This window comes from Pseudophryne corroboree, chromosome 3 (genome assembly GCF_028390025.1).
Source record: "Pseudophryne corroboree isolate aPseCor3 chromosome 3, aPseCor3.hap2, whole genome shotgun sequence".
Classification (NCBI taxonomy): Eukaryota; Metazoa; Chordata; class Amphibia; order Anura; family Myobatrachidae; genus Pseudophryne; species Pseudophryne corroboree.
The window spans coordinates 511317197-511344708 of NC_086446.1; the positions used below are offsets into that span (position 1 = coordinate 511317197).

Sequence of the window (27512 nt, forward strand, 5' to 3'; positions counted from 1 at the left end):
ACTGCCCGTGTCCTCTGTGATTCCCTCAAGGAGATGGGTAACATAAATGCTCGGACGTCGGCCATGGCATTGTCGGCGCGCAGGGCCTTGTGGTTGCGTCAGTGGATTGCGGACGCAGAATCCAAACGTAATGTGGAATCCCTCCCATTTTCTGGGGAATGGCTCTTTGGGGTTGAGTTGGATATGTGGATTTCCAGAGTCACTGCAGGGAAATCCACATTTCTCCCATTTGGAGCCCCACCGGCTAGGCGTTCCTACCCGGCCCCGTCTGTTCAGTCCTTCCAATCTAACAGATTTCGTTCTAGGGCCAGAGGTGCCTCCACTACGACTAGAGGCACTATAGAGGAGACCGAAAACCCAGCCGTTGCATGTTCACAGGAGAGCACCAGTTATGTTTCCACTGAGGCCTCGGCATGACTCTGCCCACCCACCCTGAGGGGATCTCGAGGTGGGAGCTCGACTGTGTCACTTCAGCCGCGTTTGGGAGAGCTCCTGCCAGGATACCTTGGTAAAGGACCTCCTCTCTCATGGCTACAAGCTGGAGTTTGACGGCCATCCTCCCTTATGATTTTTCAAATCCGTCTCAAGTCATTGTTCCTGTGCCACTGCAACAACAGGGAAAGGGTTACTACTCCAACCTGTTCGTGGTACTGACACCAGGCGGTTCGGTAATGCCCATTTTGGATCTACAATCCTTGAACCCGTGCCTAAACATTTTCAAGTTCCAGGTGGAATACTTGCGAGCAGTGCTTGCAGGCCTGGGAGACCGGGACCTGTTATTGCTCCATTAAAGTCTGCACTATCCAACTTCTGTCACACCATGGTTGGATTCTCAATTTACAGAAGTCCCACCTGGAGCCAACTCAGCGGCTCTTGTTCCTGGGAATGTTGCAGGATACTGTGACCCAGAAGGTGTTCCTCCCAGGGGACACAGTGAGAGCACTTCAGGAGATGGTCTGCATGGTTCTCTAGCCTACTCGAATATCCATCCATCCTTGCATAGAATTATTGAGCAAGATGGCAGCCTCATATGAGGCGATCCAGTGTGGAAGGTTCCATGCCAGGACATTTCAATTGGATCTCCTGAGCAAGTGGTCCAGATCACACCGATGCACCAGATAATACGGTTGTCACCTCAGGCCAGGTTTTCTCTCCTGTGGTGGCTGTGGTCCGCCAACCTACTGGAAGGCTGTAGTTTCGGGATCCAGGATTGGATACTCCTCAGGGTGGATGTAAGTCTTCGAGGATGGGGAGTTGTAACCCAGGGGGCTCAGTTCCAGGACAGGTGGTCAGCCCACAAAGCCCTCCTTCCGATCAACATTCTAGAACTTCAGGCGATCTCCACTGCTCTGCTTCAGGACTCTTCTCTACCCAAGGATCACACGATCCAAGTACAGTCTCACAACGCCACAGCAGTGGTGTACATCAGTCGGCAGGGAGAGACAAAAAGCAGAGCCTGCATGCGAGACGTGTCAAGGATACTCCTCTGGGCGGAAAGAAATGCAAGAGCACTGTCGGCAATCTTCATTCCGGGTGTGGACAACTGGGAGGCGGACTTCCTGAGTCATCACGATCTCCACCCGGGAGAATGCGGGCTCCACCATCTGGTGTTCCAACAGATCATCGACCGGTGGGGTTGCCCACAAATAGACATGATAGCTTCTCGTCTCAACAAGAAACTTCCCTGGTATTGCTCACGCACCAGGGACCCCCAGGCGAGGGCAGTGGACACACTGGCGTCGCCTTGGCCATTCCGGCTGGTCTACCGGTTTCCTCCGATTCCATTGCTCCCAAGGGTGCTAAAGCGAATCAGAAATCAGGGTGTTCAGGCAATTCTAATTGCCCCGGATTGGTTTCGGAGGATGTGGTACGCGGATCTTCTGGACATGTCCATCGAAGACCCTTGGCCTCTACCAGAGATCTTCAGCAAGGACCTTTTGTCTACCCGGACTTACGGCGACTTCGTTTGACGGCATGGAGGTTGAGCAGAACATCCTAGCTCACAAGGGCCTTTCCAAGAAGGTTATTGCTACCATGGTTCAGGCCAGGAAACCTGTGACGTCAAAACACTGTCGTCATATCTGGAGGAGATATGTCTTGGTGCGAGGAACGCAAGTATTCGCCTGCAGAGTTTCACTTGGGACGTTTCCTGCAGGCTGATGTGGATAAGGGCTTGCATCTGGGTTCTATTAAGGTCCAGATTTCAGCCCTCTCCATTTTCTTCCTGAAGAAATTGGCAGTGTTGCCGGAAGTTCAGACCTTCTTGCAAGGAGTACTCCACATACAACCACCTTTTGTGCCACCTGCGGCTCCCTGTGATTTGGATGTAGTGTTGGCATTTCTACAGTCCTCCTGGTTTGAACCTCTGATGACAGTGAAAGACAAGTACCTCACGTGGAAGACTGTGATGTTACTGGCCCTGGCTTCTGCTCGACATGTCTCATAATTGGGGGCCTTATCGTGTAAAAATCCATACTTGTTCTTTTACGAGGATAGAGCGGAGCTCCGGACTAGACAGCAGTTCCTGCCGAAGGTTGTCTCCGCGTTTCATCTGAATCAACCTATTGTGGTTCCGTCCACTTCTGATGCTTCTCCTCCGGAGGCTTTGGATGCTGTGCGTGCTTTGAAGATCTATGTCAAGCGCACGGCTCGGATCAGAAAAACTAATGCCTTATTCGTGCAGTATGATTTTCGGAAGAAGGGTTGCCCTTCAAAGCAGTCCATTGCTCGTTGCATTAGGCTTACTATCCAACAGGCCTATGTGTCGGCGGCCTTACCTGTTCCTAGGTCTGTGAAGGCCCACTTTACAAGATCAGTGGGCTCTTCCTGGGCGGCTGCCCATGGAGTCTCGGCCTTGCAACTAAGCCGAGCTGCTACCTGGTCGGGGAAGAACACCTTTGTAAAGTTCTACAAGTTTGATACCCTGGCTAAAGAGAATACCCAGTTTGGGCAGGCAGTGCTGCAGCAGTCTCCGCACGTTCCCGCCTGTTCTGTAAGCTTTGGGACGTCACCATCGTACTAGTTTCCCCCAATATCCCTTATGGATGCTAGAGAAAATATGATTTTATTTACCTACTATTAAATCCTTTTCTCGTAGTCCATAGGGGATATTGGGCACCCGCCTCAGTGCATTGACTTTTCTGCAAGTTCTTGTTCTATAGTTACCTGTTCAGTTGTTGCTGTTGTTGTTACCAGCCCGTTGCTGGTTGTTTTATGTTGTGGTGTGCTGGTGTGTAAATCTCTCCACCCTTTATCATGTTCCTTCTCTCATGTATGTCCTTTCTCCTTCGGGCACGTTTTTACCTATAATTGCCTGTGGGAGGGGGCATAGAGGGGAGAAGCCAGCACACCTAGTTAAAGAAATTTAAATCATCTATACCCATTGTACTAGTTTCCCCCCCAATATCCCTTATGGACTACGAGAAAAGGATTTACCGTTAGGTATTAAAATCCTTTTTTTTTTTTCGTTTTTTCTTTTTCTTTTTTAATCATGCCCATTCTGATATAAACTTGGTCGGGGCACTACATATAGCACCTATATAAATAATGGTACTCCCAATTGGTACAGGACTTTGCACTTTCCTTTTACTAAAATTCTGATGATCCACTATGCACCCCCTGCATATCTGGACCAACGTGGATCTGGGGAAGGGAGACCAGGTAACAGTAAAAGAACAAGAAACTCGCTGCACTGCATTACCGGGACAGACACCACTAAAAGAAGTGCAGCCGGCTGCCCTACCTTGCAATGTGCTGCACTGCCACGCATTGTGTTGCACCGCACTGCCGTGTTTAATTAATCGGACATAGAATTCAATTCACTGCCAGGAATGACACCCCTGGTATACCAGACCAGTTAGGAACCTGATCTGGCATTGCTTCCTATTATACTCGCCTGTAAGATTTAATAGCAGGATGCCTCTTTGATTATATACAGGTAAGCTTTTTTATTCTCATGGGATATTATTTAGGTTGGTCATGAAACCAATGTTATTATATTTTATTTTAGAATTTGTGCAAGAAGCTATCATCACCAATTTGTGAAATTTAAATTGCTCATGAGCTTTGCCTAATGTGTATTTGTGTGTTTGGGTTTTTCAGGCTCACCCTCCTGGGGTTCTGGCCCTCCTGGACGAAGAGTGTTGGTTCCCCAAAGCCACAGACAAGACATTTGTGGACAAGCTGGTGCAGGAGCAGGGCACCCACTCTAAATTCCAGAAGCCACGGCAGCTGAAAGACAAGGCTGATTTTTCCATCATCCATTATGCAGGCAGGGTAGGTAGTTGTACTCCGGTCTTGCAGTGTGTGTTTGAGTCTTAAAATAGTGCTTTTAAATCTAAAACTGATTTAATAACATAGTGCAAAGAGCAATAATATTACAACTGATTTCTAAAAGCTGATAAGTATAGTAAAACTGACTATGGGTCACAGACCATGATATAAAATGGAATGATAGTACAACAATAATAATGGGATATGGTCGTTAGGTCGACCTGAGTTTTGTTTTTTAATATATTTATTTTATTTTTTCATTTTTGGGGGATTTTATTCATACTTAACGAAGCATGGTGAGCGAAGCGGTGCACTAATTTGGGTTCCCCGTCACTTTATCGAGGAAAGCAACACCAAACACAGCCGAAAGCCTCATGTCGACCTTTTAACCTGTCGACTTAGTACATGTCAACCTAATGACTATGTCGACCTATTGGCCCTGTCGACCTAATGCATGTCGACCTTCCATGGTCGACCTAATGACTGTCGACCAAAGTAGTGTCTATCCAACGACCCATACCCATAATAATCAGGAATCGTAGAAGATGGGAGGGGAAAAAAAAAAAACAGTAGGTCTGTGTAATTCACGTGTACACAAAAAGGTATATCATCCAATTTTATAGTGTATAGTAAAGTACGGAGAAGAAATACGTAAAAGAGTGTAAGCTGTAAAGAGGGAGTAGGGTGCCTGCCCACAATGAAAAAGAAAGCGGGTGGGGTTGACTATGGACATCTCCCAAGTATCTGCTAAGCAGCAGACTGGTCTCAGGGACATCATGTCTGCACCGAGAATAAGCGAGAGGGGTACATTAGAGGTATCAGCTAAATGCTGGGGGAAGTCCGTGGCTCCCATGTTTTGGTAAAGCATTTGGAGTAGTTCATTAGAGTGCTAGTCGTGTATTCCATGGAATATATATGACACACATTAGCTATTATCTCCCCTATGGTTGGGACTTCTTTTGTTTTGCAAGCAGCTGCTAGCTGACATGTGCCTGCTAGAACCAATTGCAGCCACAGTTTATATTGATGGCGAGTGACAACAGGAACACACACTGGCAAAAGAAAATTTAGGCATATATTCTTATTTTCAGCTTTGTTTTTGTTTGCAGATATATCATTACTGACAGTAATAGTCATTAAGTGTATACCCTCATAAAATTATTAAGCAACAAGAATAATCATTGAATAATCATTTCGTAACCACAAGAATAGGAATAGAGAATACTGAGACTTGCATGAAGTCACTTAATGTATGGTATCATTTGGAAAATGCTGTAAGCCTTGTAGACCGGACATGCTTGACAGGTCTAAGCAGAGGGAAAGGACACAAAGGCAAACCCTTGGCAGACCTGTGGTAGATAAACGCAGCATGATATAAGAAGAGAACCATTATATGTAATCAAACTGAAAATCCTGCTGGTATTTGTTATTGATTTAGTTCACTCTTTTCACACAGGTGGATTATAAAGCCGATGAATGGCTAATGAAGAACATGGACCCTCTGAATGACAATGTTGCCACACTGCTTCACCAGTCTACAGACAAGTTTGTGGCTGAACTCTGGAAAGATGGTATGTAAACTGCTCTGTGATGTATTTGTGAACTGTTCTCTCACATTGATAAATATGCTGATAGTTGATATATGTTCATATGTTTGGTCCATAACCAGAGAATCCTCTTTAAACAGTCTCTCTTGTGTCTTCTCTTAACTTCCCGCTCCTCCTAGACATACAGACTGTCCAGAGAGCCTCTTTTTATGACACCTTATGCGGAGGTGAATGCATGGGTGTAGAGTAGTGCTGGAATTAGAGCAGAGTTTTTAGACTAGCACTTAATGCTTGAAGCACTATAAGGAGATATATGTAGTCCTGCCTAGGTTTGGGAACACTTAAACAACACATCCTAGATCTGAATGAATTAAATATTCTTATTAACTACTTTGTTCTTTACATAGTTGAATGTTTTGACAACAAAATCACACAAAAATTTATCAATGGAAATCAAATTTATTAACCCATGGAGGTTTGGATTTGGAGTCGCACACAAAATTAAAGTGGAAAAACACACTACAGGCTGATCCAACTTTGATGAAATGTCCTTAAAACAAGTCAAAATTAGGCTCAGCAGTGTGTGTGGCCTCCACGTGCCTGTATGACCTCCCTACAATGCCTGGGCATGCTCCTGATGAGGTGGCGGATGGTCTCCTGAGGGATCTCCTCCTAGACCTGGACTAAAGCATCCGCCAACTCCTGGACAATCTGTGGTGCAACGTGGCGTTGTTGGATGGAGCGAGACATGATGTCCCAGATGTGCTCAATTGGATTCAGGTCTGGGGAACGGGCGGGCCAGTCCATAGCATCAATGCCTTCGTCTTGCAGGAACTGCTGACACACTCCAGCCACATGAGGTCTAGCATTGTCTTGCATTAGGAGGAACCCGGGGCCAACCGCACCAGCATATGGTCTCACAAGGGGTCTGAGGATCTCATCTCGGTACCTAATGGCAGTCAGGCTACCTCTGGCGAGCACATGGAGGGCTGTGCGGACCCCCAAAGAAATGCCACCCCACACCATTACTGACCCACTGCCAAACCGGTCATGCTGGAGGATGTTGCAGGCAGCAGAACATTCTCCTTGGCATCTCCAGACTCTGTCACGTCTGTCACGTGTGCTCAGTGAGAACCTGTTTTCATCTGTGAAGAGCACAGGGCGCCAGTGGCGAATTTGCCAATCTTGGTGTTCTCTGGCAAATGCCAAACGTCCTGCACGGTGTTGGGCTGTAAGCACAACCCCCACCTGTGGACGTCGGGCCCTCATACCACCCTCATGGAGTCTGTTTCTGATCGTTTGAGTAGACACACGCACATTTGTGGCTTGCTGGAGGTTATTTTGCAGGGCTCTGGCAGTGCTCCTCCTGTTACTCCTTGCACAAAGGCGGAGGTAGCGGTCCTACTGCTGTGTTGTTGCCCTCCTACGGCCTCCTCCACGTCTCCTGATGTACTGGCTTGTCTCCTGGTAGCGCCTCCATGCTCTGGACACTACGCTGACAGACACAGCAAACCTTCTTGCCACAGCTCGCATTGATGTGTCATCCTGGATGAGCTGCACTACCTGAGCCACTTGTGTGGGTTGTAGACTCCATCTCATGCTACCACTAGAGTGAAAGCACCGCCAGCTTTCAAAAGTGACCAAAACATCAGCCAGAAAGCATAGGAGCTTAGAAGTGATCTGTGGTCACCACCTGCAGAACAACTCCTTTATTGGGGGTGTCTTGCTAATTGCCCATAATTTCCACCTGTTGTCTATTCCATTTGCACAACAGCATGTGAAATTGATTGTCAATCAGTGTTGCTTCCTAAGTGGACAGTTTGATTTCACAGAAGTGTGATTGACTTGGAGTTACATTGTGTTGTTTAAGTGTTCCCTTTATTTTTTTGAGCAGTGTATATAAGTCTTGCGTAAAATCCTTTCTCTGAATCCATTGGAGCACTGGACCCTTGGGAGGTATAATGTCTCGGGACATTAGCACTAAACTCCAGTACTTAAGCACCACCATTGACTCATATTTATTTGTTAATCATGCACAGGCGAGTTAATTTGTTTGGCTGTGCCAGTAATTATCCCATCTGCTTCTACAGACAGTAATCATCAAAACATGACATGTTGAAGGTGCTTTGAAGGTTGAGGTTGATAATAACGGATTATCCGGAAACCTCTTTTTTATTCGGACACATCAAGTGCCGGGCTTAGTTAGGCTGCGGGAGGGCTTAGTTAGGCTGCGGGAGGGCTTAGTTAGGCTGCCGGAGGGTTTAGCAAGGCAGCGTGGTGGAGTCATAACACCGATAATCCGACACAGTGCTGTAACCAAGTGTTCTGGATTATCGGTGTTGTACTTGTATTAATCACCGTATACATGTAGGTAATAAGAGCAGAACCTTCTGTATCCTAAATTGGAATATTTTGGTCCTAATGCACTTTCTATGAGTTTCTATTTAACATTTGGTTATTGATTTATTTAAAAGCACAATACTGCTTTTTCTGTCAGCCACTAGTGGACACTGGCAAAACATCAAGACTGTCGGGTGATGATGATGGCTTACAGGGACCTGGCACTTTAAGTAATCTAAGAAGTGAAACAGGCTCCACTCCCTATATCCCCCATCATCTCTCCGTTTTGAATTTGTGCCGAGGGAGCCGGTCACTGCTGACTGAGCTCCTGCTCAGTTACATCTTTTTTTTATTTATTTTTTTAAATCTTATAGTTCTTGGGACTTAGTTCCTTGGCCTCAGGAACCCTTCGCCACTTAACTACAGAAGTGGAGTCCGGGTTAGGCACTAGCAGCGTTACGCTGCACAAAGAAGAACAGAGCTGAACTGAGAAGCACTGTTTGTCCCTAAAACAAAAGCCGCACCATCCTGAGGCTGCAACGGTCAGGTGAGTACATCCTCCCTGTACAGATATGCGGCGGCCGCGTCCCCCACCAACGCAAGTTCCCCGGGGTAAGAGGTAGCCGTGGCAGCGGTATTGTCTTCACTGACGCGCTGACCGAACACAGCGCGGCAGTGTCCACCACAGCGGCCACCCCTCCTCTCTCCTCCTTCACAGTGCTAACGGAGATCAGCTTCCCGGCGTCACAGTTAGCAGCAGCGTGCTTTCCACTTCACTGACGCACTGACCGCACACAACGTGGCAGCGTGATCTAGCTACAGCCTGCAAAGTTGCTCGCTAGAGGTGCACTGCGGGGAATGGGGGACTTGAAGCCAGAATACCGTGGTGAGACAGCAGGGTTCATAACAGATCACATTTTATATATTAAGTGCAACAAAGACCTGTTGTTAATTTGGTTAGGCAGCTATTCAAAATGGCGTTAGAACTGGTTGAGATGCGTGCCTGGGCAAGGGGGGGGTTTAACCTGTCAATCACAGAAATGCGCTTTTCTCAGCCTGACAGTTCATGTGTTAGCAACAATGTTTCTTCTCTCCTCAGAAATCAGCACTGTTAACAGAGAAAGGTGCACTTTGCTACAGACTGTCAGAAACCTGAAAGCCTGCACATAAAATACAGGCTGGTGGCTGAGGCAGTTTAGAATAGGGGAGTAGTACAAATATTATATCGCCCTCTATCCTTCTGATATCTCTCTCTCGCTCTGTCTGTTGTATTGAGAGTGCTCATGGGAATTGTATGGGTCTCCACTCTGTCCATCACAATGGAAGGCAAGGGACCAGCGAAAAAGGCGTCACAAAAATTATTTTCTGTGTGAAGTGTAACAAAAAGGCTCACACAGATGACTCCGTCAGCTGGATGATCAGCTGACGGAGGCATGGAAAAACCCAGACAAACTGTTTCAAATGCCTAAAAGATACCTCAGTAGTAATCCGTTTCCATCGTCCATGACGGCTAAGTGGGAAAAGTCACCTCAGGTGGATTCCTCTCTCTCGAGGCTGTCAAAGAAGGCTGCATTACCTGTTCTGGGCGCAACTTCTTTGGAAGACCCATCTGAACGGAAACTGGACACCATGCTGAAATCTATTTATTCGGCCGCAGGTGTATCCCTTCGATCCACCTTGGTGAGCTCTTGGGTGAACAAAACAGTGGAGCATTTGGACACTAAGTTAATTACAGATTTACAAAATGGGCTTTCGATTGAAGAAGTAGTTATCCTAGCGGAACACATTAAGGACATGGCCGTATATTTAGGGAAGCGGCTAGATATATATCGGCCAAGCTACGGGGGGTAAATCTACCTTTTTACCGACCCTTCCACAAACGTCTAAACGCTCTTATTCTGGAATATCTTTTCGGTCATTTCGTCCCACTCAGTCTTTTAAAGGACGTGGCAGAAATTCATCCTTGCGAGGCAGAGGTCGCGGCAAACAACCAGTCGCTCGTCGTCAGGACCCAAAGCCTACAGAAAAGACCGTGGCATGACAGTCTCCCTTCCCACCAGGGCGCAGGTACAGTGGGAGCGCGGCTTCAAAATTTTTAAGATGTCTGGTTCAAGATATCTGACAATGCGTGGATTTGCAATATCATCTCCCAAGGGTACAAGTTAGGTCTTCCAATTCTTTCAGACAAACGGTTAGCACTTCAAGGTGCAATACGGACCTTAGTGGAATCGGCAGTATTAATGCTGGTGCCACCACTTCAGCGAAAGAAGGGTTATTATTCCAGTCTTTTTGTAGTTCCAAAACCGGATGGAACTGTAAGACCTATCCTGAACCTAAAAATCATTGCATCGGTTTCTAACTTATTACCGGTTCAAGATGGAGTTTCTCAACTCAGTGATTTCAAACCTGGAACCCAAGGAGTACATTATATCTCTGGATATCAAGGATGCGTATCTCCATATCCAGATCTGGGAACCTCACCAAGCATTTCTCAGATTCGCTATTCAACAGGATCATTTTCAGTTCAGAACCTTGCCATTCGGACTGTCCACGGAACCCAGGGTGTTTTACCAAGGTCATGTCGGTGATGTTTGCTCACCTCAGGTCATTAGGAGTCACAATAATACCATACCTAGACGACCTCCTCCTCAAAGCTTCATACGATCTCATTCTCCAGGAGCATGCTCTATTAACATACAATGTGTTAGTGGAACACGGATGGATAATCAAGAAAATCCAACCTTCAACCATCCCAATGTGTCCAGTTTCTCAGTGTGATCTTGGACACCAACGTGCAGAAAGTTTTTCTGCCACAAGACAAAGCTCTGAGTATGAGGAAACTGATCTAAGCTGTCTTCAAACCACCACTGGTGTCAGTCCATTTATGCATTCGTTTGCTTGGAAAATTGTAGCTACCTTTGAAACTCTGAGATCGCCATTTTCATTCACGTCCTTTCCAGCTGGACCTGTTATATCAATGGTCGGGGTCGCATCTACACCTTCAGCAGTTGGTTCGTCTAAATCCAGAGACACGAATTTTGCTTCTTTGTTGGCTCCAGTTGCACAATCTCACTGCGGGCAGGCGTTTCGGAATATGGAACTGGACGCTCCTAATGACGGATGCCAGCCTCAGGTCTCCACAGGAATGCCAATAAATGTGTTGGAACGGAGAGCGATCTACAATGTGCTGGTGGAAGCTGCCCACATTCTTCGATCCAAGGCGATAAAGGTTCAATCGGACAACACGACTGCTGTAGCGTACGTAAATAAACAGGGAGGAAGTCGACAGGCGATGCGAGAGGTGACACGCATCCTCCAGTGGGCAGAACGCAACACTGTAATTCTTTCGGCGGTATTCATTCCAGGAGTGGACAATTGGGAAGCACACTACCCAAGCCATCAGGTGTTCAACGCCCAACACAATGCTGGGGGTGTCCAGAGGTGGGTCTCATGGCGACCCTCCTCAATCATCAGCTTCCTCGATACATCTCCAGAACACGGGATCCTCAAGCGAAAGCTGTAGACGCTCTGGCCGTTCCTTGGCTGTACGACCTAGTATATGTGTTTCCTCCATTCCCTCTATTGTCTCGTATTCTCAAGAGAATCAAACTGGAGTCAATCACGGTGATCTTGGTGGCACCAGATTGGCCTCAGAGAGCTTGGTTTTCAGACCTACGCCTTCTGCTATCGGACGATCCTTAGCCTCTCCCTCTGTGTTCGGATCTACTCCCAACAAGGGCCCTTCGTGCATCCAGAATTACCACGGCTACGTTTAACGGGGATCCGGTCAAGATGCCGCCGGACGGAATCCCGGCGGTCGAAATACCGACGCCGGAATCCCGACCGCCGCAATCCCGACATATTCTCCCTCCGTGGGTGTCCACGACACCCATAGAGGGAGAATATAATAGTGTGCCCGCAGCGTGGCGAGCGAAGCGAGCCCGCAAGGGGCTGCGTTCCGCTCGCCACCCCTGTCGGGATTGTGTGGTCGGGATTCCGGTGTCGGTATTTCGACCGCCGGGATTCCGAGCACCGGCATTTAGTACTGATCCCGTTTAACGGGATGGCTCTTGAGGCAGACATCCTAAAACGCAAAGGGATTCCGGTTGGTACGGATGGTGTAATGGTTAGCATTACTGCCTCACAGCACTGAGGTCATGGGTTCGGTTCCCACCATGGCCCTAACTGTGTGGAATTTGTATACCTACCATGAATGTGTGTACATGTGATAGGGAATATAGATTGTAAACTCCACTGGGGCAGGGACTGATGTAAATGGCCAAATATTCTCTGTAAAGCGCTGCAGAATATGTGTGTGCTATATAAATAACTGGTAATAAATGAGGTGCGATTCCCACGATGTTGCGGGCACGAAAACCTGTTACGGCAGCCCATTACCATCGCATCTGGTAGTCGTATATATCTCTTGGTGTGACCGAAAAAGGGTTTCAATCAGATTATTTGTGTCTCTCACGGTTCTTGCTCTTTCTTCCGGCAGGTTTAGATTCCAGACTTCGTTTGGGATCCCTGAAAGTTCAGGTATCTGCCTTATCTATTTTTTTTCAGGAACGCCTTGAGCTCCTACCAAATGTGCAAACTTTCCTACAAGGATTCCTACGGGTACAACCCCATTTGTTCCTCCTACTGCTCCTTGGGATTTAAATCTGGTGCTGGATTATCTACAGTCACCCTGTTTTGAACCCTTGGAAGAAGCAGACCTTAAATATCTTGGAAGACTGTTTTTCTACTGGCCATAGCTTCAGCCCGGAGAGTATCTGAATTAAGTGCCTTGTCTTGTAAGCCTCCCTACTTGATTTTTCATCCTGATAGGGCAGAGTTGAGAACACATGCTTTTTTCTCTAACGTCCTAGTGGATGCTGGGGACTCCGTCAGGACCATGGGGAATAGCGGCTCCGCAGGAGACAGGGCACAAAAGCAAGCTTTTAGGATCACATGGTGTGTACTGGCTCCTCCCCCTATGACCCTCCTCCAAGCCTCAGTTAGGTTTTTGTGCCCGTCCGAGAAGGGTGCAATCTAGGTGGCTCTCTTAAAGAGTTGCTTAGAAAAAGTTTTTAGGTTCTTTATTTTCAGTGAGTCCTGCTGGCAACAGGCTCACTGCATCGAGGGACTTAGGGGAGAGAATTTCAACTCACCTGCGTGCAGGATGGATTGGATTCTTAGGCTACTGGACACCATTAGCTTCAGAGGGAGTCGGAACACAGGTCTCGCCCTGGGGTTCGTCCCGGAGCCGCGCCGCCGACCCCCTTGCAGATGCTGAAGATTGAAGAGGCCCGGAACCAGGCGGCAGAAGACTTTTCAGTCTTCCTCAGGTAGCGCACAGCACTGCAGCTGTGCGCCATTGTCTGTCAGCACACTTCCCACAACGATCACGGAGGGTGCAGGGCGCGGGGGGGGGGCGCCCTGGCAGCAATGTAGAATACCTGTATGGCGAAAAATACATCACATATAGCCCTTGAGGCTATATGGATGTATTTAACCCCTGCCAGACTTCACAATCTCCGGAGAAGAAGCCCGCCGAAAAGGGGGCGGGGCCTATTCTCCTCAGCACACAGCGCCATTTTCCCTCACAGAAAGGCTGAGGGGAAGGCTCCCAGGCTCTCCCCTGCACTGCACTACAGAAACAGGGTTAAAACAGAGAGGGGGGGCACTGATTTGGCGATATACACATATATTAAATGCTATATGGGAGGAACACTTATATAAAGGTTGTCCCTGTATAATTATAGCATTTTGGTGTGTGCTGGCAAACTCTCCCTCTGTCTCCCCAAAGGGCTAGTGGGTCCTGTCCTCTATCAGAGCATTCCCTATGTGTGTGCTGTATGTCGGTACGTGTGTGTCGACATGTATGAGGAAAATGTTGGTGAGGAGGCGGAGCAAATTGCCTGTAATGGTGATGTCACTCTCTAGGGAGTCGACACAGGAATGGATGGCTTACTTATGGAATTACGTGGTAATGTCAACACGCTGCAAGTGGGTTGACGACATGAGACGGCCGGCGAACAAATTAGTACCGGTCCAGGCATCTCAGACACCGTCAGGGGCTTGTAAAAACGCCCATTTACCTCAGTCGGTCGACATAGATCCAGACACGGACACTGATTTCAGTGTCGACGGTGAAGAAACAAACGTATTTTCCTTTAGGGCCACACGTTAAGGGCAATGAAGGAGGTGTTACATATTTCTGATACTCCAAGTACCACAAAGAAGGGTATTATGTGTGAGGTGAAAAAACTACCTGTAGTTTTTCCTGAATCAGATAAATTAAATGAAGTGTGTGATGATGCGTGGGTTTCCCCCGATAGAAAATTATTGGCGGTATACCCTTTCCCGCCAGAAGTTAAGGCGCATTGGGAAACACCCCTCAGGGTGGATAAGGCGCTCACATGCTTATCAGAAAAATATCCTAAAAAGTATACACACACATGCTGGTGTTATACTGTGACCAGCGATCGCCTCAGCCTGGATGTGCAGAGCTGAGGTGGCTTGGTCGGATTCCCTGACTAAAAATATTGATACCCTTGACAGGGACAGTATTTTATTGACTATAGAGCATTTAAAGGATGCATTTCTATATATACGAGATGCGCAGAGGGATATTTGCACTCTGGCATCAAGAGTAAATGCGATGTCCATATCTGCAAGAAGATGTTTATGGACACGACAGTGGTCAGGGGATGCAGATTCCAAACGGCACAAAGATGTATTGCCGTATAAAAGGGGAGGAGTTATTTGGGGTCGGTTCATGGGACCTGGTGGCCACGGCAACTGCTGGAAGATCCACCGTTTTTTACCCTAAGTCACATCTCTGCAGAAAAAGACACCGTCTTTTCAGCCTCAGTCTTTTCGTCCCTATAAGATATCTGCCCAGGGATAGAGGAAAGGGAAGAAGACTGCAGCAGGCAGCCCATTCCCAGTAACAGAAGCCCTCCACCGCTTCTACTAAGTTCTCAGCATGACGCTGGGACCGTACAGGACCCCTGGATCCTACAAGTAGTATCAAAGGGGCACAGATTGGAATGTCGAGGCGTTTCCCCCCTCGCAGGTTCCTGTAGTCTGCTGTACCAATGTCCCCCTCCGACAGGGAGGCAGTATTGAAAACAATTCACAAGCTGTATTCCCAGCAGGTGATAATAAAATTACCCCTCCTACAACAAGGAAAGGGGTATTGTTCCACACTATAGGGTGGTACTGAAGCCAGAAGGCTAGGTGAGACCGATTCTAAATCTGAAAAATTTGAACACTTACAAGGGTTCAAATCCAGATGGAGTCACTCAGAGCAGTGATAGCGAACTGGGAACAAGGGGACTATATGGTGTCCCGGGACATCAGGGATGCTTACCTCCATGTCCCAAAATTTGCTTTTCTCACCAAGGGTACCTCAGGTTCGTGGTACAGAACTGTCACTATCAGTTTCAGACGATGCCGTTGGAGTGTCCAAGGCACCCCGGGTCTTTACCAAGGTAATGACCGAAATGAGGATTCGTCTTCAAAGAAAATGGACGACCTCCTGATAAGAACAAGGTCCAGAGAACAGTTGGAGGTCGGAGTAGCACTATCTCAAGTAGTTCTACGACAGCACGGGTGGATTCTAAATATTCCAAAACCGCAGTTGTTCCGACGACACGTCTGCTGGTCCTAGGGATGATTCTGGACACAGTCCAGGAAAAGGGTGTTTCTCCCAGAGGAGAAAGCCAGGGAGTTATCCGAGCTAATCGGGATCCTCCTAAAACCAGGAAAAGTGTCAGTGCATCATTGCACAAGAGTCCTGGTAAAAAAATGGTGGCTTATTACGAAGCGCTTCCATTCGGCAGATTTCACGCAAGAACTCTTCAGTGGGATCTGCTGGACAAATGGTCCGGATCGCATCTTCAGATGCATCAGCGGATAACCCTATATCCAAGGACAAGGGTGTCTCTCCTGTGGTGATTACAGAGTGCTCATCTTCTAGAGGGCCGCAGATTCGGCATTCAGGATTGGATGCTGGTATCCACGGAGGCCAGCCTGAGAGGCTGGGGAGCAGTCACACAGGGAAAAAATTTCCAGGGAGTGTGATCAAGTCTGGAGAATTCTCTCCACATAAATATACTGGAGCTAAGAGCAAATTTGTAATGCTATAAGCTTAGCAAGGCCTCTGCTTCAAGGTCAGCCGGTATTGATCCAGTGGGATAACATCACGGCAGTCGCCCACGTAAACAGATAGGGCGGCACAAGAAGCAGGAGGGCAGTGGTCAAAACTGCAAGGATTTTTCGCTAGACGGAAAATCATGTGATAGCACTGTCAGCAGTGTTCATTCCGGGAGTGGACGACTGGGAAGCAGACTTCCTCAGCAGGCACGACCTCCACCCGGGAGAGTGGGAACTTCATCGGGAAGTTTTCCGCATGATTGTGAACCGTTGGGAAAGACCAAAGGTGGAAATGATGGCGTCCCGCCCGAACAAAAAACGGGACAGGTATTGCGCCAGGTCACGAGACCTTCAGGCGATAGCTGTGGACGTCCTGGTAACACCGTGGGTGTAACAGTCGGTGTATGTGTTCCCTCTTCTGCTTCTCATAACCAAGGTATTGAGAATTATAAGACGTAGAGGAGTAAGAACTATACTCGTGGCTCCGGATTGGCCAAGAGGGACTTGGTACCCGGAACTTCAAGAGATGCTCACAGAGGACTAATGGCCTCGGGAGCTAAGATGGGATTTGCTTTCAGCAAGAACCATGTCTGTTCCAAGAGGAACCGTGGCATCTGCCTCTAAGAAAGGACCTGCTCCAGCAGGGACCTTGTCTGTTTCAAGACTTACCGCGACTGCGTTTGACGGCATGGCGGTTGAACGCCGGATCCTAAGGGAAAAGGCATTCCGGAAGAGGTCATACCTACCCTGGTCAAAGCCAGGAAGGAGGTGACCGCACAACGTTATCACCACATGTGGTGAAAATATGTTGCGTGGGTGAGGCCAGGAAGGCCCCACGAAAAAAAATTTCAACTAGGTCGATTTCTGCACTTCCTGAAAACAGGAGTGTCTATGAGCCTCAAATTGGGGTCCATTAAGGTTCAAGTTTCGGCCCTGTAGATTTTCTTCCAGAAAAAATTGGCTTCAATTCCTGAAGTCCAGACGTTTGTCGAGGGAGTATTGCATATACAGCCCCTTGTGTGCCTCCAGTGGCACCGTGGGATCTCAACGTAGTGTTGGGATTCTTCAAATCATATTGGTTTGAACCGATCAAATCTGTGGATTTGAAATATCTCACATGGAAAGGGACCATGTTGTGGCCCTGGCCTCGGCCAGGCGATTGTCAGAATTGGGGGCTTTGTCTTAAAAAAAGCTCATATTTGTTTTTCCATTCGGACAGGGCAGAACTGCGGACTCGTCCCCAGTTTCTTCCTAAGGTGGTGTCAGCGTTTCGCCTGAAACAACATATTGTGGTGCCTGCGGCTACTAGGGACTTGGAGGACTCCAAGTTGCTAGACGTTGTCGGGGCCCTAAAAATAGATAGATAGATATATATATATATATATATATATATATTTCCAGGACGGCTGGAGTCAGAAAGTCTGACTTGCTGTTTATATTGTATGCACCCCAAAAGATGGGTGCTCCTGCTTCTAAGCAGACTATTGCTCGTTGGATTTGTAGTACAATTCAGCTTGCACAGTCTGTGGCAGGCCTGCCACAGCCAAAATCTGTCAATGCCCATTCCACAAGGAAGGTGGGCTCATCTTGGGCGGATGCCCGAGGGGGTCTCGGCTTTAAAATTTTGCCGAGCAGCTACGTGGTCAGGGGGGAACACGTTTGTAAAATTCTACAAATTTGATACCCTGGCTGAGGAGGACCTGGAGTTCTCTCATTCGGTGCTGCAGAGTCACCCGCACTCTCCCGCCCGTTTGGGAGCTTTGGTATAATCCCCATGGTCCTGACGGAGTCCCCAGCATCCACTAGGACGTTAGAGAAAATAAGATTTTACTTACCGATAAATCTATTTCTCGTAGTCCGTAGTGGATGCTGGGCGCCCATCCCAAGTGCGGATTGTCTGCATTACTTGTACATAGTTATTGTTACAAAAATCGGGTTATTATTGTTGTGAGCCATCTTTTTTAGAGGCTACTTCATTGTTATCATACTGTTAACTGGGTTCAGATCACAAGTTGTACGGTGTGATTGGTGTGGCTGGTTTGGGTCTTACCCGGGATTCAAGATCCTTCCTTATTGTGTACGCTCGTCCGGGCACAGTACCTAACTGAGGCTTGGAGGAGGGTCATAGGGGGAGGAGCCAGTACACACCATGTGATCCTAAAAGCTTGCTTTTGTGCCCTGTCTCCTGCGGAGCCGCTATTCCCCATGGTCCTGACGGAGTCCCCAGCATCCACTACGGACTACGAGAAATAGATTTATCGGTAAGTAAAATCTTATTTTTTTTCTTCCCAAGGTCGTGTCGGCTTTTCATATCAATCAGCTTATTGTGGTACCGTCCTTGCAGGAGGATTCTGGAACACCTTCTTTGGATGTAGTGAAGATCTACGTGGAACAAACAGCACCATTACTAAAGACTGATGCTTTATTCATGCTTTATGATCTCCTGCGTCAAGGGTGGCCTGCTACTAAGCAGACCTTGGCCCGCTGGATTCGGTTGACTATTCGTCAGGCCTATTTACACCAATCTAGGGGACCTCCATTAATCATTGCTGCCCACTCCACACGCTCAGTTGGGTCTTCATGGGCCGCTAGTAGGGGTGCTACCACATCTCAACTCTGTAGAGCAGCCACTTGGTCCAGTATTCATACGTTTGCTAAATTCTACAAGTTTGGTACTTTTGCGGCCTCATCTTCACGGTTGGCAGTCTTGTTTGCAAGTTCCTCAACGATCACCCGCCCAGTGGAACTTTGAGATGTCCCCACAGTCTTGAAGTTATGCCAGTGTTCCCTACTGGCTGACAGAAAAAGGATGGTTTTGGTACTTACCAATAAATCCCTTTTTCGGAAGCCATAGGGAACACTGGCTGCCCGCCTGTCACTGTTCTCTTGCCTTCGTTGTTGTTGTTCTGTTGTGTTTAATTGTTATATGCTCTCTTCCCTCATCTAGTTTCTGATCTCTTCTTCCCGTCTACTCTCGGCTAATTCATAACTGAGGGATGATGGGGGATAGAGGGGGAGAAGCCTCTTTCACTTCTTAGATTATTTAAAGTGCCAGCTCCCTGTAAACCACCATCATCACCCCACAGTCTTGAAGTTGTGCCACTGTCCCCTATATCTTCCGAAAAAGGGATTTATCAGTAAGTACCAAAATCCTCCTTTTAATTTTTTTGAGCGCACAGTTTACTAATGTATTCTATATAATATCAGCTTTATGGGTTGTATTCCGTTAGCCATGGTTACAACATACAAATACTGTTTGACTAATGATTTCGGCTGAATTCATGGTCTTGTATGAAAAAAAAAACGGAAGCCAACAAAATGTGATAGGTTAATTTACTAAAGGAGATATGGATGAAAGTGCAGCACATTTCCAAGGTCTACTCCATGCTTGTCGCCTCTGTTAGGTGTGGGTACAGGGGGCAGTGTAAGTGCATAGACGCATGACAAGACACTCCCTCTCCACTCCATGCGTTAAAATCCTCAATCACTTGTGTTTTCTGACTAGAGTGGCTCCAGAAAGGAGCCTTGATGATTTTGTTGTCTGAAAATGGAAAGTAGCTTATGGATTTGTTGGGCTGCTAAAATAGATGTATTTTCTTGGAAAATCATGCACAGTTTGTAAGCTGCTGTATTTCTATAGATGTTTGTCTCACAGCACCAAGCATCATTCTTAAAATCACGGGCAACGCCGGGTACTCCAGCTAGTAGATTAATAAATACATGTTCCTTTCAACATCAACATATATCAAGCTTTATCTTTTTTTACCTGTTCTAGGACTAGAAAAGTATCATCTAATCCGTACATTTCTTTTTCTGCTCATTGTAGTTACTGCACGCAGTTTAGAAGTACAGCTTAGTAGTTCACAGCCCTGAGTAGGTGCAAAGTAGGGAACAAAATCTTTATTTACAGATAAATGGGTTTCACTGCAGAACCACTAGCGCACCCCTTCCAATGAATAATAATGCACTTAGACCTTTAACTAGCATAATTTCTCAACATGGAAACACATCTCTTTCATTGTGCCGCTGAAAGTAGGAAAAAAAAAATCATACACTGGACACCTTCTAAGAACCTTAAATACTTGGCTTCTGAACGTGAATAGCTTTGTGTACTGTTGTTCAGTGTTATTTGCCTCCTTTCTGTGGTTCAGGTGATTTGCACGATTTTTATTCACCTCCCTCAGGTCATGTATTATAGAATTACTGCGTGGGTGCCATGAATAGGCTTTTACAATTGAGTTTTCCAGCTTTCGGGAGCGCTTATTCTGAAAATAACCCACAAAGTAGGTGTTAAAGTTTACCCACTGTGAAATCTCCGCTTAACACAGCTAACTGAATCAGTCCCAAAGTGTGGATGGATGGAGAATCATTAGACTGTTACAGTATAGTGTAGTTCACCATAGGCAAAGGTGTAGTCTTTATGTTTACTGAAACATTTTTTTCTAGCGTTTAATTAGCGTATATGGAAAATATAGTTAACTTTTTATTTTGCATATATTCTGTCCAACAAAGACCTAGTGAACCTGTAGCTTACATGGAAAATGTTTGGCTGAGACTGTCTATATCAGTTCATTAGACTGTTTGTCAAGTTGCAAGGAACAAGTAGCTTCGCTGAGGCTGAATCAGTGTTTATTTGAAATCACTCAGAACCAGTAATGTCCCTAAGGCACTTTGCGATGTACTGTATTTTATAAGAAATTGGGGTTATCACTTGTTGAGGAGGCAGTTTACAAAAGGGGTTTCTGCAAAGCAATAATTGATTTCCCATGCGGTCCTGTCAGTAGTTCAGTTTGGCACACCCCTTCGAAAACTAAGCAGATTTAGGTGGCTGGCCTATTTACTAAACTGTGCTAAGCCTGACTTTTCACTGCTATCGTGAAGCTGGTGTTAGGCATGTGATGTACCTCTCCTGCCACAGAGGAGATCAATGAGCAGTTAAATTTCCACATCATAGAGCCCAGTATGCATTGCTAAGCTCTGTAAATAATTAAAATGGAAACCAGGAAACGATGGTGAAGATTGCTGACGGAGATTATACTCCTAGTGAGGTCCCTGATACCATGGCATTCCACAGTAAGTGGACTCTTTGGTGAATTGCAGTAGTAACTAATTTTGTGTCGCTGTGGTAAACAGAACAACACTTTACCAATGCTACTTTACAAAGAATCTGTTATTGGCCTAGGCCTTTATAGACTGCTTCTCTTGTGTGTACGTGACAGGTCCTCTGTAATACACGTGTTGTTCTTCCTGCAGTGGATCGCATTGTGGGCCTTGACCAGGTAGCTGGAATGACAGAGACAGCATTCGGTTCTGCATACAAAACCAAGAAGGGCATGTTCCGGACAGTGGGGCAGCTATACAAAGAGTCACTGACCAAACTCATGGCCACTCTCCGCAATACTAACCCCAACTTTGTTCGCTGTATTATCCCAAACCACGAGAAGCGCGTAAGTATGTTGTAGTTAAAGGGGCATTCTAGCTGGGTTCCTGAGTAAGATACACAATGCACTTTTGTTTCTGCTATTGTCTATAGCTTGAATAAGAAATAAAGTAAATTGTGTAATTGTGTGAAGTGACGTGTGACCATACATAGATGTTTTGAGACTGTAACTATTCCATTCACTAGAAATTACCTCAGCCATTAATAGATAGGCATATAGTAGTATACTTTTTAAAAATAATTTTGTATTGCTTTTCGTTTATTAATAAAACAAAGGTGCAGCGTCAACCTGTATATATAGCAGAAAGGAACAGGAAGTGAGCTGTGCACAGCAGGAGGGCAAGCCTCCAATCAACAGGGAAAAATATCTTGACGCAGTATAAAACAAGTCAGTGAAGTACACACAAAAAAAATCAAATAAAACAGAAAGCTGTATTCAATAGGAAGAATAAGAGAAGGATAGGAAAAAAGATAGGCTGGGGGATAGCAGAAGAGAAGAAATTGAGAAAAAGTGAGGGAGAAGCATTGAAAACAAAAGATAGGAGGAGTGTTAGTAAGGAAAGAGGAGGAGAAGGGAAGAAATGGGAGGAAATTGCTGGAATGTCAGAATATGTAGAACAACTATGGGCCTAAAAATCAGCTGAAGGGTGGGTTGTATGTGGACTCATTGTGAGAAAGCCTTGGAGCCAAAATAGTGGCAAATTTTTCTCATGTAGAATGCTGGATATGTGTTTCAGAGGAAGTTGCGTAATACAGAGAGTCATAAGTAATTTTATGTTGAACCTTTCTTACTATTGTTAAGCTGCATTTAAGTGAAATGCTAACCACATAACCTGATGAAACAGTAGTTTCATGAACCAAAATAAGCAACTATAGGCTTTACTAAGCGTTACCTTTATGACAAACCATGTAGGTCTGTTTTAGTAAATGGTAATTGTTCTAGAAACCTTTGGAGGTTAGCAAATTTTTCGGTGGGATGTCACTTATTACAATGTTTATTGGCTTTAATTGTCTGACCATTCATCTCAGGTTTCAGTGTGATCAATAAAAGGCTTAATACATTCTTCCTGTATCCCACACAGGCGGGTAAGCTGGACCCTCACTTGGTGCTAGATCAGCTAAGATGTAATGGTGTTTTGGAAGGTATCCGAATCTGTCGACAGGGATTCCCCAACAGAATAGTCTTTCAGGAGTTCCGTCAGAGGTATTGGAAAAATGAATTGCAATTATGTGGGTTTTATTTTATTTTTTATTTCTGTGTGGGTTTTTTTTTTACATTTTTGGTTAAAAAAAAAATCACACTGTTAATAGATGTAATTTTAGGGAATGTTATTTTTATTTGCACTTATCACCTCACACGGAATGTGGTTGGGATCCCGACAGTCAGAATACAGACATTGGGATCCTGGCAGATCTCGTTGGTAAGTAAAGGGGGTTAGGGTTAGGCTGTGGGAGGGGTGTGTTTAGGTTACAATACTTACCTGGATCCTTCATGGTGCTACTGTCTGTGTCCTGATCGTTAGGATTTTAACTGCCAGGATTTCATACCCAACCTCCTCACACAGCCATCATGCTAAAAACAACGGTGGTAATGCATCCTATCAATTAATTAGTGACGTCACTAAGACAATATTTTGTTTGATACTCCACTCACTTTCTCACCTATATGTTTTGACAACCCATTTCATCTACATCTGTTCATGTTTGGGACCTCTTTGGTAGTTTTTAGTGGCAGAGTGTTCAGTAAAAACCTCTGTGACTGAATTAGGATTTTTCTCATTTTCAAAAGCAATTCAATTTAACAATTATTGTCAAATAAAGAAATGATGGGGGTAGAACTAGAGCAGTGATGGCTAACCTTGACACTCCAGCTGTTGTTGAACTACACATCCCAGCATGCCCTGCTACAGTTTTGCTATTTGGCCATGCTAAACTGATGAAGGGCATGCTGGGATGTGTAGTTCAACAACAGCTGGAGTGTCAAAGTTAGCCATCACTGAACTAGAGCAACACAAATGAAGCTGAGGACATAGTGAATGGAGGGAATATGTTTACAATACAAAGTAATGCAGTAACTGATACTGTAGCTGTGACTGTTGGACTTTTTGACAGAGCATCTTTTATTTATCCTCATCTGCTTATCCTGCCTTGATGTGTGCTGAGATAGACTACTAGTTGGTCAAGAGATGAGTGCTGCTGATCTGGAAGACCGTGGCCCCCCCCCCCTGATATCGTTCATACACACTGATATTGCTTACCAGGTTGTCAGTGACGGCACCCGGCCACATCTAGTCTTGTCCAATATCTTTAGATTTCAAGGTAAAGATATTGTACATTGTTAACGACCCACGGGAGCGCTCATCATTAATGATACAGTGAATACACACTGGACGATGGAAACAATATATCGCCAAGTGTATACCCAGCCTTCGACTTATATAATGGAGAGAGTAGTGTCCTCTACAGCACAGTATAGTTATGCAGGACTCCTTAGAAAGTGTTGTGGCAAGAATGTGGTGTCAAATTCAACTATGTAAAGCAGAGTTCATACATTACACTTATTTACGATGATTAGGCTCCAAAACTATTTTTTTTTCTTGCAATGGATTAACAGCAGCGTAGATAACAGGGATGTTAGTCTTTCTTCATTGGCTGCAGCAAGATGGAACCTTTACTTTGTATATCCTGCTTTGCAGCAAGCACAATCTTTGTACAAAAAGAACTTCTTGCCACAAAGATGAAATTATTTCCATCATGACAGGTGTTCCTGAGCAAGTTTTTCTCTCTGGAGTGCTTGAGTCCTTAGTAAGTAGTAGAGTTGAATTCTCTTCATTCTCCAGGTAGTTTGTCACTTCCACTTTCACCAGACCTTCTTCCCAAACTAAAATATAAGTTTTTTAAAGAAGTCACATTGCATTTATAATCCCCTACTCTGCCAAAAGAGGCTAATTTTGCTAATGTAGATGGGAAAAGCTTGTTTGTATTTTCTCTCCTCCAGGTATGAAATTCTCACCCCCAACGCCATTCCTAAAGGGTTCATGGATGGGAAGCAAGCATGTGAGCGGATGGTAAGAGGGGAAATGTGTTTAAACGTTAAATCTTGATTATACTGTGATGCTCCATGAGATGTTGACTGTGCATCCTTTTGACCGTTATCTTCTCGCCACAGATCCGGGCTCTTGAACTAGATCCAAACCTTTTCCGGATTGGCCAGAGTAAGATCTTTTTCCGTGCAGGTGTGCTGGCGCACCTGGAAGAGGAGCGAGACCTCAAGATAACAGACATCATTATCTACTTCCAAGCAGTCTGCAGGGGCTATCTAGCTAGAAAGTGAGTATACTGTAGAGCAGGATTATACATTGCAGTTGCTTTTAGCAAGCGTCCTTTTAAAACTGTGTTATGAGAGGGCTGTGATGTAGTCAGTACTTATCTACATCTGCTACACCTGGAGCCACACTTGCGGTGTATGTTGAGGTTTCTTTCCTCCCTAATGCATGCCAAATAGCAAAAAACTCTGATTGGTAAGGGTGCTGCCTCCTCCAGTATGGGCAGTGTATAGTCCCCAAATGCTGTGACTCCGGTAAAGCACTCTCCAGCACTTACCGATTGCAGGGCTACCCCCAGCTACAGGTACTGTGTCCTTTCTTTTATATGGGGATGTGGTACAGGTGATAAGGGAGACTGTAGGACCAGGAGCCAGAGCACTATGCTGCAGCAGGCTGTTTGTATATAAAGAAACAGATTCAGCAGTTGGCCCAGAGAACGTTTTTGATGGAGCAGCATTCAGGAGAGAATTTTCAAGATGTGATCATTCTGAAATGCCAATCCTCCAAGCTCCAGAAATCCAATTGTCAAATTTAGGCTAAATTAGATGACTTGGAGAATAGTTCTCCCTTTAATAAGCTCAGGGTTGTGCTACTCTCTGAGAGGTTATATTTACGAAGTGCAGGTTTTCAGAATTGGAGATGTTGCCCATAGCAACCAATCAGATTCTAGCTATTATCTTCTAGGAAGGTGCTAGACCAGTGGTTCCCAAACTTTTTTGAGTCACGGCGCCCTAGGTATCAGATTTTTTTTCACAGCACCCCTAGGCCAAAAGTTTCTTAATGAGGAATTCAGAAAAAAATATTAAATTAAGTAAATTGTGTTTATATGTCATCCTTAGGTTCAGTCATGGGGTGAGGGACAAGAGTTGCTTCTGTTTGTTCTCATATTTTACGACTGTAAGCCACAAGCACTGGTTTTGCCTATTACATGGACCATAAATAATTTGAATTGGTCCTGGACCACCAACCCAGGGCACCCCTGCAAGTACTCCGAGGCACCCCAGGGTGCCACGGCACACAGTTTGGGAACCACTGTGCTAGACAAATGATAAGTAGAATCTGATTGGGCAACATCTTTTTCCCTGAGACTTTTGAAAGGTTCTGCGTTGTATCACTTTCTGAGAAACACACTCCATGAATTGCTTCAAATCCCTTCCGTGCACAGATCTGGTAATTGAGGGGGCCGATAGAAACAATCCATCTCGAATGCAGTCTAACTCCAGAACACGTGTGGCGCTGTTCTGTTGCTTAATTATGTACCCAAGGAGAATTTGTGACCACCTGTGGAAGTTTAATATTTCTCTGGCATCCATAAGAGATATTGGGGACACATTAGTACGATGGGTATAGGCGGGGGCCAAAGTGCACTTTAAATTTCTTCAACTGGGTGTGCTGCCTTCTCCCCTTTATAACCCCCTCCCACAGGCAATTTAGAAAAAAGTGCCCTCAGGAGAGGATGCACACTCTGCTAGCTCCAGAGTTTTCTACAGTTTATTTTAAAACCTTTTTTTCCCCCTTCGGTATGTTGTTTGGGCAACAGCATACCTGCGCCGTGGGAGTTGCTGGGGGGGGCCCTGCTAGGGGGGTCCTCCGGTTCCTGGTGCAGCAGAAGCGCGGGTTGAGGCATACGGGTCCCTCCTGGGAGGGACCCGCTATAGCCCCTGCGTGAGACTGGCTAGCGATGGCTGTACTTAACGTTTATGTGAGGCTACAGCATGATTAGAAGACATGGCCAGTGTAAAGATATATCTGTAGCTCCGGTGCCATTAGCGGGGGCGGAGCTACATCAGAGCGGGCTCAGCTGCATTTTGGCGCCTTCCCCTGCATAAGCAGCAGCAGCTTCACACAGCTTCTCCAGACTGTCACACACTGGATCACTGGTACAGGGTGTAGTTGGGGGAGAGCCTCTATTTGTGCACAGATATTTCTCTTACGTCCTAGAGGATGCTGGGGACTCCGTAAGGACCATAGGGTATAGACGGGCTCTGCAGGAGACATGGGCACTCTAAGACTTTAGATGGGTGTGAACTGGCCCCTCCCTCTATGCCCCTCCTCCAGACCTCAGTTAGATCCTGTGCCCAGAGGAGACTGGATGCACTACAGGGAAGCTCTACTGAGTTTCTCTGAAAAGACTTTTGTTAGGTTTTTTATTTTCAGGGAGCACTGCTGGCAACAGGCTCCCTGCTTCGTGGGACTGAGGGGAGAGAAGCAGACCCACTTTCCTGGACTGATGGTCTCTGCTTCTTAGGCTACTGGACACCATTAGCTCCAGAGGGTCGGAACACAGGTGTCGCCCTTGCTGTTCGTCCCAGAGCCGCGCCGCCGTCCTCCTCATAGAGCCGGAAGATTGAAGCCGGGTAAGTATAGGAAGCAAGAGGACTTCAAAGGCGGCAGAAGACTTCAGATCTTCATGAGGTACCGCGCAGCAGTCGCGCTGCGCGC

General features: G+C 46.1%; 1 protein-coding gene across 2 annotated transcripts in view; it reads left to right on the forward strand.

Moving 5' to 3' along the window:
- The window catches only part of MYH10 (myosin heavy chain 10), a 321458-nt gene that overhangs the window by 242167 nt on the left and 51779 nt on the right, over positions 1 to 27512 (forward strand). For both annotated transcript variants that reach the window (XM_063961060.1, XM_063961061.1), the window contains 6 exons: positions 4102 to 4275; positions 5729 to 5843; positions 21558 to 21751; positions 22827 to 22948; positions 24743 to 24812; positions 24914 to 25074. In XM_063961060.1, coding sequence (XP_063817130.1) covers positions 4102 to 4275; positions 5729 to 5843; positions 21558 to 21751; positions 22827 to 22948; positions 24743 to 24812; positions 24914 to 25074 — 836 coding nt within the window. The remainder of the gene's footprint in view (positions 1 to 4101; positions 4276 to 5728; positions 5844 to 21557; positions 21752 to 22826; positions 22949 to 24742; positions 24813 to 24913; positions 25075 to 27512) is intronic.